The 10,698-nt window shown below is 43.9% G+C and overlaps 2 protein-coding genes across 2 annotated transcripts in view; both read left to right on the forward strand.

Moving 5' to 3' along the window:
- Positions 1-2,372, forward strand: part of SMC6 (structural maintenance of chromosomes 6) — a 69,109-nt gene extending 66,737 nt beyond the window's left edge. The window contains exon 27 of the mRNA XM_044290196.1: positions 2,050-2,372. Coding sequence (XP_044146131.1) covers positions 2,050-2,161 — 112 coding nt within the window. The 3' untranslated portion in view covers positions 2,162-2,372. The remainder of the gene's footprint in view (positions 1-2,049) is intronic.
- Positions 2,274-5,352, forward strand: LOC122934611. Its single transcript, XM_044290198.1, has 2 exons — positions 2,274-2,364; positions 3,975-5,352. The coding sequence occupies exons 1-2, from the start codon at positions 2,302-2,304 to the stop codon at positions 4,941-4,943; spliced, it is 1,032 nt and encodes a 343-aa protein (XP_044146133.1). The 5' UTR covers positions 2,274-2,301; the 3' UTR covers positions 4,944-5,352.
- Positions 5,353-10,698: the final 5,346 nt, after the last annotated feature.

A 10,698-nucleotide genomic window follows, 5' to 3' on the forward strand; every position in this document is an offset into this window, starting at 1 on the left:
CTCTCCGTTTGAGCCTGTGCAGCAGGTGTCCACTCACTTCCATCCGTAGGGTGTCGGAGCTAGCGGCTCTTTCCTGTCAGCCTCCCTTTCTTATCCTCCACCAGAACAAAGTGGTCCTTCACCCTGTCCACTCCTTCCTTCCGAATGTTGTGTTGGAATTCCATCTCAATGAAGAGATCATTCTCCCCTCCTTTTGTCCTGCCCCGTCTTATCCTCGTGAACAGTCGCTCCACACTCTGGATTTGGTTCGGTCCATTGGCATCTATCTGTCTTAGACGTCCTCTTTCCGATGGACGGATTCTCTATTCGTCATTCCAGAGGGACCGAGACTAGGGCTGGCTGCGTCCAAAGTTTCAATTTCCCCATGGATTCGTTTGGCCATTGTGGAAGCGTACTGCATCAGTGACAGGCCCCCGCCCTTCCGGGCTACTTCTCATTCTGCTCAGTCAGTGGGCCCTCTTGGGCAGTACATCATGGGGCTTCGGCCCTTCAGGTGTGCAAGGCGGCTCTCTGGTCGTCTTTACACACCTTTTCCAAGTTTTAAAGAGTACACACTTTAGCATCTTCTGACACTTCTCTGGAGCGCAGAGTATTGCAGACGGTGGTTCTATGGCCGGAAGGCTTCTTCGTTATGGCCCACCCCTGGGACTGCTCTGTAACGTCCCAAGGTCAAGCCTGTGTCCCGCAATGATACGGATGAGAACTAGATTTTTGTACTTACCGTAAAATCTGTTTCTCTTCAGTTCATTGGGGGACACAGCTCCCACACATTTTCTCAGGCTGCGGGCCTCGTCGTGGCCTGCGTGATTCTGGATTTGTACATTGTTTGGTTTTCCTGTTTTTTCTTTTGCTTCTCCTACTGCTTTTGCACAAACGGTTTTAGCTTAGTCCCTGTAGGAAGGGACTCGCACTTTTGTGCTTAGTGTCGCCTCCTAGTGGCAATGGCTATACCCAAGGTCAAGCCTGTGTCCCCCAATGAGCGGAAGAGAAACAGATTTTACAGTAAGTACAAAAATCTAGTTTTTCTCATCCTGGACATTGGGGTCATATTGCTAGTAGGTGCGCCCTCTGGGACTGTGCCGGTTCCATTCTAAGTAGACCTATCAGACATTGGGCGCCTATCCAGGCAATAGGCCCCCAATGTCCAAGCTGGGGCGACCCCTTTTGTCAGCAGATTTGTCCCTATGACACTGGCTGACCTGTTACATGTGCACCTGGCAGCTGAAGACATCTGTGTTGGTCCCATGTTCATATGTGCCTGCATTGCTGAGAAAAATGATGTTTTAATATATGAAAATTAGCCTTTAGGAGCCACGGGGGCGTTGTCATTACACCTAGAGGCTCTGCTCTCTCTGCAACTGCCAGGTCCTCTATACTTTGACAGGGCCAGATGTTATGTTTTCACTGCCTGGCCGTGTCAATCAAAGTGTGGTGTGACAGTTTCAGAGACCACAGAGCCTCTAGGTGTAATGGGAACGCCCCTGTTGATCCTAGTGTCTCATTTGCATATAATAAAACATCATTTTTCTCAGTAATGCGGGCACATACGAACATGGGACCAACACAGATGTCTTCAGCTGCCAATCGCACATGTAACAAGTCAGCCAGTGTCATAAGTACAAATCTGCTGACAGATGCCCTTTAAAATCCTGAGGAATGCAAAAAAGTTTTAGTGCCCGATGGGTGCGGCCACACTGTTTGGTGCCCCTGGCATCCCCTGCAGTGATCATTACGGCTCTGACATCTCAGGGACTGTCACACAAACCAGAGGCTGTGGTCGGACAGTGTTACTGGCGGAAAGTTGGTGCAGCGAACAGAGCAGCCGCACCCATGGTACATCGAAAACCTTATTTGCATATAAAGCATTCATCAGGATTAGAGGATGAGATTTTCACGAGAACGGTCTGGTTAAGTTTCAGAACACCTACCCCTTTTGACAGTAGGATTGCTTTGAAATAAGATTTTAGGTGTGACAGACACACTTTAAAATGGTTTGGGTGCTACCACCAAATAATCTTACCTGAACTTCTGTTATGTATTCCTTTGCAGCTCGCTTCCTTCTACTAGTCTTATAAAAATTCTCCGAATGCAGGATCCTGAACGAGGACAAACCGCTCTGCCCTTCCAGCCTGTAAACAATGAGGAGGAAGAAAACGATTGAGCGGAATATAAATCCTTGAATGTTGGGGGGCAGTAGTCCATTTGATGGCCGCTCTGTGTACAGTATTTTTTTACGTTGCGATGCCCAGCAGATGAAGATGTTACTCCGGTGGTTTGTTTCCAACAGAGCATTACAATATTATGTTTATATTGTGTTGGTCAACTGGTTGTGTTCTGAAAGAGTTAAAATATTGGAAAAGAAAGGTTTGTTAATTATTTTATAGTAAAGTTGTTTTATTTAAAACCCTGTTTTTGCCACTCTGTCTGTATATAACGTACATTAAGGACGACTTAAAGGAGTTGTCTCATGTGAGACATCGGTGGCATATCACTTAGGATACTATCTGATAGGTGTGGGTCCCACCTCTGGGACCTTCACCTATCTACAGAACGGGATCCTTGAAGTAAGCAGAGTGCAGCCATGCAAGCCTAGCAACAAGGTGGCCATGCTTGCGCAGTACTCTCTCAATTTATCTCTGTGACTTGAGAAAATAGACAAGCCAGTGCTTGGCTGTTTTCAGAACTCCCATAGAAATGAATGGAGAGGATGCCACGCATGCAGTTTGTGCTGTTGTTCACGCTCAGGGGGTCTGTTTTAGAGAAAGGTGCAGATTTTAGGAGTGGGACCTGCACCTGTCTTGATGGCATATCCAATCGATACTTTTGTCCCTGTATCGATATTATACTGGGATTTGTCATTTATCGATACTAGGCTGCGCTACTGCACAGCCTAGTATCAGAGAACATGGAGCGCGCTGCTGTCAGCGCACGCCATGGTCCCTCAGCGCACGCCATGTTCCCTCAGCGCCACAGGGGAGGAGGAGTCACTCTCTTCCTCCCCCCTGTGCGCTGCCACCAATGAGGGGAGAGAGGGGGGGGGGGCGCACACTGCGCCACCAATGAAAATTAACGTTTAAGGCTCCATTCAGTTGTCCGCAAATGGGTCCACATCCGTTCCGCAGTATCAGGAACGGGTGCGGACCCATTCATTCTCAATGGGGCAGAACGGAATGCGGAGAGCACTCTATGGTCTATCCGCATTTCCAGAGCGTGGCCCTGAACTTCCGGGACGCGGCTCCGCAAAAAAATAGAACATGTCCTATTCTTGTCCGCAATTGCGAACAAGAATAGGCGGTTCTATGGGGGTTTTAGGCCGGGTACACCACGGACGTGTGAATGGACCCTAATAAAAATACAGGTGCCAGCAGCAGAAACACATAGCCGGCACCGTCCTTTATGACAGGAAGCTGCGATCAGCGGCATTTAACCCCTGAGGTGCGGCATCTGAGGGGTTAACTGCTGCTGATCGCAGCTCCCTGTCAGAGGCCGGGTGTCGGCTATGTGATTCTGCAGCCGGCACCCGCCTCCTGTATTAAAGTTTAATTATAATTGGTGGCGCAGTGCACCCCTCCCCAGGTATTAAAAACATTGGTGGCTTCTCTCCCCTCTTTATTGGTGGTACAGTGGCAGCTTCTGATCGGAGCCTGAGCAGTGTAATCCGATCGGTTACCATGGCAGCCAGGACGCTACTGAAGCCCTGGCTGCCATGGTAAGCTCCCTGCTGCTGTGTGCACTATGCACAGGATATCAGGGAGAGTGTGAAGTCCTAGTCACCCTAATAGAACTTTATTAGGGGGAATAGGACACGGGATGAAAAGATCCCCAGGTTCTAGCCCCTAAGGGGGGAAATGGTTATTAAATAAAAATAGAAAAATAAAAGTTTTAAAAAATATAAACCCTAATCCTGACCTAGCCTATCAAAGTCCCAGAGGACAAGCCCTTACATCATGACTTTCTGTATGAATTGCTCACAGTTTGGGGGGCGTGGCCGGATGTGGAGCGGAGCGGTTTCAAGCCGTGCTGGCTCCGGAGCTTGCGGTGAAAGAAGCGGCTCACAGCAGGGTAAAGTGACCCGATTCCAGCAGGAAATAAAGCGGGGACGTTCACCTATCCATCCACTATCGCCAAGAATGGGCCGTGTGAGAAGAAAGGAGGGGCCGCCGAGCAGAATCGCGGCGTTCAGAGCCTCTGGTGAAATCCAAGATGGCGCCCGCTCTCCGCACTACGTGACATCTGAGGTACTGCATGAAGAGGAGATCCCTCCAGCGCGGCACATAAGCGCAGGAGGAAAGAGCCCAGGGCACATAGCTGCCTCTCCCTCTCCAGCATATCCCTCCCCCTCTAAAAGGCAGCAAGATTTAACCATTAATAAATATCTGATGCAAGAAGCTGCAGCCTCCTGTAATGAGGGAAGCTTGCTCCAAGAAAGAGAAATTCCTGCTAATCACTCTCCCCCATCTCCTATTGTTAGTGGCCAATCTGCACCAGTTACTGAAGCCACTCTGAGGTCCCTGTTATATGACCTGAGACATTCTATACAAAAAGATATATCCTCTGTGTTCTCTGCTCTACAAAAAGATATCACTCAAATTGGGGAGAGAACGTCTCATATTGAGGACAAAATGAAAGAGCTCACTAACTCCCACAACCAGTTAGTGGACGCTCATAATGATGCCGAGGACGAAATATCGGCCTTAAAACTTAAACTAGCAGATCTGGAGGACCGCTCCAGGCGCAATAACCTAAGATTTAGAGGAATTACGGAAACCATTGAAACGTACGCTATTAAGGACTGCCTCACAGATTATTTTGCCGCACTGGTCCCAAAGGCAAAACAAATGGACCTATTAATTGATAGAGCGCACAGAATTCCTAAACCCAATAGCGCTCCCAGTGCCGCCCCCCAGGGATGTTATTGCCAGGCTGCACTTTTACCACTTTAAAGAATTACTCCTCGAGGCAACAAATTCTGCACAAGATATACCCGAAAGATTTTATTTTCCGACCTCTCTGCAGCTACACTGAACAGACGCAGAGAATTTTCTGCTTCCACAAAAATCCTGAGGGATCACAACATCCCTTATAAATGGGGTTACCTGGTGAAACTCCTGATCTTCAAAAATGGAATAACCCATGCAATCTCTTCTCCAAGTGACACCATGAAGCTGCTCCAGAAATGGTCCCTGGCTACCGTGGATGAAGACAGCACCTCACCCTTGAAGAAAAGACCTCCTACCCTGGCTAGAGAGTGGACCTGAAGCCATATCGGATGAAAAAGGAAACTATTCTCTTCCTTACAAGACATATCCTTTACGTTACAGAAGGGTCACTAGACTGAACTATTTGTCTACACTCTTCACTACAAGTCTCCTTAGGCCTCATGCACACGACCGTTGTGTGCATCCGCGGCCGTTGTTCCGTTCTCCGTTTTTTTTTTCCGCTGACCCATTGACTTTCAATGGGTCCGTGGAAAAATAGGAAAATGCACCGTTTGGCATCCGCGTCCGTGATCCGTGTTTCCAGTCCGTGAAAAAAATATGACCTGTCCCATTTTTTTAATGGACAACGGTTCACGGACCCATTCAAGTCGATGGGTCCGTGAAAAATCACGGATGCACACAAGATTGTCATCTGTGTCCGTGTCCGTTTTTTCCTATCATTTCAAAGGCAAACTTGACTTAGATTTTTATTTTCATTTTTCATGTCTGTGGATCCTCCAAAAATCAAGGAAGACCCACGAAAGAAAAAACGGACACGGATCACGGAACAACGGAAACAGTTTTTGCGGACCGCAAAAAAAAACGTCCGTGTGCATGAGGACTAAGAGATATTGCACTTGTTTTTTGGAACACCACCTCCACTGTTATCTGGATAAATCTGGTATCCGGGTGGTTCTCTTAGAACCGGACTCTAAGTTATACACCTGTTTAGGTTAAGTTGTATTGTTCTATTTAACCTTTTTTCCTTCCCCTTTCTCTTTCCCTCTTAAAATGACCTAACAACTTCTAAGTGACAAGTGAACCCGATATTTACATATTTACGGTTGCAGAGCGACTGAATCCCCTTCAGTGGGGGTGCCGTACTCGCTCTGTAACATACTGTGTGTGTGTATATATATATATATATATATATATATATATATATATATATATATATATATATATTGTAATAACAAATTTGCACCCTTTTCAATGCAAATGGGCTAAATAGCCCGTTTAAAAGATCGCTACTTTGGAAAGAAGTTAACTCTCTTAAAAGCGACGTGATTTGCGTTCAGGAAACCCACTTAAACGAGTCTGACATTCATAGACTTAAGAACAAAAGATTTACTAATTTGTTTGCATCGCCTGCAGTGAATAAGAAAAGAGGGGTAATTATTGCTGTTAAAGATTCCCTGTCTTTCCAACTAGTTCAAAGCAAAACTGATGATGCTGGAAGACATGTTATATTGGTATGTAACAGTAACAACACGCTATTCACCTTAGTCTCTCTGTATGCACCAAACACAAACCAGCTCGCATTCATTAAAGAAGTAATATCCATCGCCCATCCATCAAGGCTCCTTAGTTATATGTGGAGACTTTAACTTACCCCTCTATTGACAAATCTAACCATACGAAGTCTCAACCCTCCCTACACTTTGCACAATATTTATTATCAGAAGATTTGTATGACACATGGACAGTATTACACGCATCAGAACACGACTATACCTTCTATTCACACCCGCACAAACAGTACTCTAGAATCGACCTGATAATTGTTGACAAATGGACCTTACAAAATATCTCATCCTCCAACATTGGATCCATTACATGGTCTGATCACGCTCCAATTTCATGTCAAATCTCAGAGCGATTCAACCAACCCTCATACACCCCTTGGAGGACCAACAATTCCCACTTATCGTTGCCTTCCACACAATCCCAAATCAATGACGCACTTAAAGAATATTTCAAGTACAACTGTACCCCAGACGTACAACCCACCACAACTTGGTGTGCACACAAGGCTTATATTAGAGGCCACCTCATCCGTATATCATCCTTCCTAACAAAAACAAAAACGCATACGTACAGAACAACTATGTACTTCAATTACATCTTTAGAAGCCAAAGATAAGATTGACTCCTCCCAATCCATCAAAGACCAACTTAAAGACCTGCGTTTTGAACTATATCAACTTTATCAAAATAATTTCGAACACAATTTGAGGAAAACAAAAGCCAAATTTTACTCACAAGGAAACAGAGCAAGTACGATATTGGCCAATAAAATCAAAACTGCACAAAACAAGAAAAAACTACCATATATTTATAATGCCCATAAACAAAAAATATTTAACCCTCAAGAAATTTCTAACACATTTGCTAATTATTACCTCAATTTATATAATCTCAAAGACAACAACCAGGTGCCTCAGCCGACTCCAGACCTAATTAACAAATTCCTATCTCCATGCCTAAACTGTCCCCAGAGCAACTTATGCAAATTAATAAGCCAATCGAACCCTCAGAAATACTGCACATTATTAAATCAACTAAAAATAACAAATCCCCAGGCCCGGATGGACTGACTAACGAATACTATAAAACCTTTGGAAATACCTTATCTTCCTACCTCTCATCTACATTCTCCCACATAATGACCACAGGAAACATACCACCTGAAATGTTGCAGGCCACTATAGTAGCTCTTCCTAAACCAGGTAAATCTCCTGAATATCCCGAAAATTTCCGACCAATTTCCCTCTTGAATTCGGACTTAAAAATTTACTCAAACAGTATATCAACCTTCATTCCAAACTTTGTTCACCATGACGAGATAGGATTTGTCAAATCAAGACAGACATTAGATGGCACCAGACGCGTGATCGATCTTATTTACCTAGCAGAAGCGAGACGAGTGCCCTCTCTGCTCTTATCTCTGGATGCGGAGAAGGCATTCGATCGAGTGCATTGGGGATACTCGGAGGCAGTTCTGTCTAAATTTGGAATACAGGGACAATTCGCTGGGGCTATAGGTGCACTTTAAGCCTTCAGCGAAAGTCCTTATAAACAGAATGTTATCCAACCAATTCCAAATTAATAATGGAACAAGACAGGGGTGCCCCCTTTCACCCATTATCTTCGCATTGATAATAGAACCCCTAGCGGAATATATAAGAGCCCAATCACAGGTATAAAAATTGGAGAAACAAACCTCAAAATCTGACTATTTGCCGACGATATTATTTTAGCTTTAACCAACCCAACAACATCCCTGCCTATTGTTATGCAAAAAATAAAGTCTTTTAGCTCCGTTTCCTACTACAGCTTGAATGTAGCCAAATGTCAGGTCCTTAACCTTGGCCAGAAAGACTCAGAGCTTAATTCAATTAAAGCTAACTTCCCCTTTAAATGGAACTCTGATTATATCACATACTTAGGAATTAAATAACTACATCATCTACCGATCTTCTATCAGTAAACCTAAAAAAAAAAACTGAGAAAATTAAAAATGATATATACAAGATGAAAAATCACGAAATTTCATGGATGGGAAGGCTATCAGCCAGAAAAATGTTCATCATTCCACAAATCCTCTACTTATTTCGTAATCTTCCAATTTCTATACCCATAAAAGAATACTACTTAAATACATATGGCAGGATAAAAAAACCGAGAGTCCAAGCAGATATACTTTACTTACCTATTCCAAAAGGGGGGGTTAGGGTGTCCATCAGTTATTAAATATTATAGGGCTTGCTTTTTTTTGTAACTCAGATTTTTATGGTTAAACCAATCGAACAAACATTGGATCGCAATTGAGAGCTATATAATGGAGGTAAAGGACCCTAAAGTACTTTTCTACTCTAGTTCTCTACAGAAAAATATTCCCACACCAAAAACCCCACCTACAGTACATGCCGCACTTGAACTCTGGAATCTGACGACCAAATTAAAGCTTATCAATATCTCTCATTCTGAAATCCCTCTGGAGGTAAAGGGGAAATGCATCCCAGATCTAAATATCCATAACTGGGTCGACTTGGGAATTGAAAAATTGGGAGACCTTTTCGCCAATGATACTCTAAATCCATTTACGGAACTAACCCTGAAATTTAAAGTTCCTCACAGAGATTTCTTTAAATACTTACAAATTAGACATTTCTTATCCGGGATAAGTTTACCTACACCTACTAACACCCCACAACTGACGAAATTGTTACGAAACCCATTGACTAATCTCAAAGGCCTATTTCTCAGCTATAACCTAATGACAGAGGGATTAGAATCACCATTAACCCCATTCCTAAGTAAATGGGAATCAGCATTAAACATGAATATCACCTTAGAACAATGGGAATCTGCATTCTCTATCATGTGTGCATTCTCTAAATGTGTCAACCATTTGGATTATTCCAGGAAAATTCTCTACAGATGGTATTATACCCCTCATCTACCCAGGGCTGCTGGAGATGTTCATTGGCAGAAGCTGATATGAAGCACATAGTCAGGTCCATAAATATTGGGACATGAACACAATTCTAATATTTTTGGCTCTATACGCCACCACAATGGATTCGAAATTAAACAAACAGGATGTGCTTTACCTGCAGACTGTCAGCTTTAATTTGAGGGTATTTACATCCAAATCAAGTGAACGGTGTAGGAATTACAACAGTTTGCATATGTGCCTCCCACTTGTTAAGGAACCAAAAGTAATGGGACAGAATAATCATAAATCAAACTTTCACTTTTTAATACTTGGTTGCAAATCCTTTGCAGTCAATTACAGCCTGAAGTCTGGAACGCATAGACATCACCAGACGCTGGGTTTCATCCTTGTGATGCTCTGCCAGGCCTCTACTGCGTCTGTCTTCAGTTCCTGCTTGTTCTTGGAGCATTTTCCCTTCAGTTTTGTCTTTAGCAAGTGAAATGCATGCTCAATCGGATTCAGGTCAGGTGATTGACTTGGCCATTGCATAACATTCCACTTCTTTCCCTTTAAAAACTCTTTGGTTGCTTTTGCAGTATGCTTTGGGTCATTGTCCATCTGCACTGTGAAGCGCCGTCCAATGAGTTCTGAAGCATTTGGCTGAATATGAGCAGATAATATTGCCCGAAACACTTCAGAATTCACCCTGCTGCTTTTGTCAGCAGTCACATCATCAATAAATACAAGAGAACCAGTTCCATTGGTAGCCATACATGCCCACGCCATGACACTACCACCACCATGCTTCACTGATAAGGTGGTATGCTTAGGATCATGAGCAGTTCCTTTCCTTCTCCATACTCTTCTCTTCCCATCACTCTGGTACAAGTTGATCTTGGTCTCATCTGTCCATAGGATGTTGTTCCAGAACTGTGAAGGCTTTTTTAGATGTCATTTGGCAAACTCTAATCTGGCCTTCCTGTTTTTGAGGCTCACCAATGGTTTCCATCTTGTGGTGAACCCTCTGTATTCACTCTGGTGAAGTCTTCTCTTGATTGTTGACTTTGACACACATACACCTACCTCCTGGAGAGTGTTCTTGATCTGGCCAACTGTTGTGAAGGGTGTTTTCTTCACCAGGGAAAGAATTCTTCGGTCATCCACCACAGTTGTTTTCCGTGGTCTTTTGGTGTTGCTGAGCTCACCGGTGCGTTCCTTCTTTTTAAGAATGTTCCAAACAGTTGTTTTGGCCACGCCTAATGTTTTTGCTATCTCTCT

The sequence above is a fragment of the Bufo gargarizans genome, chromosome 4 (genome assembly GCF_014858855.1).
Source record: "Bufo gargarizans isolate SCDJY-AF-19 chromosome 4, ASM1485885v1, whole genome shotgun sequence".
Taxonomy (NCBI): domain Eukaryota; kingdom Metazoa; phylum Chordata; class Amphibia; order Anura; family Bufonidae; genus Bufo; species Bufo gargarizans.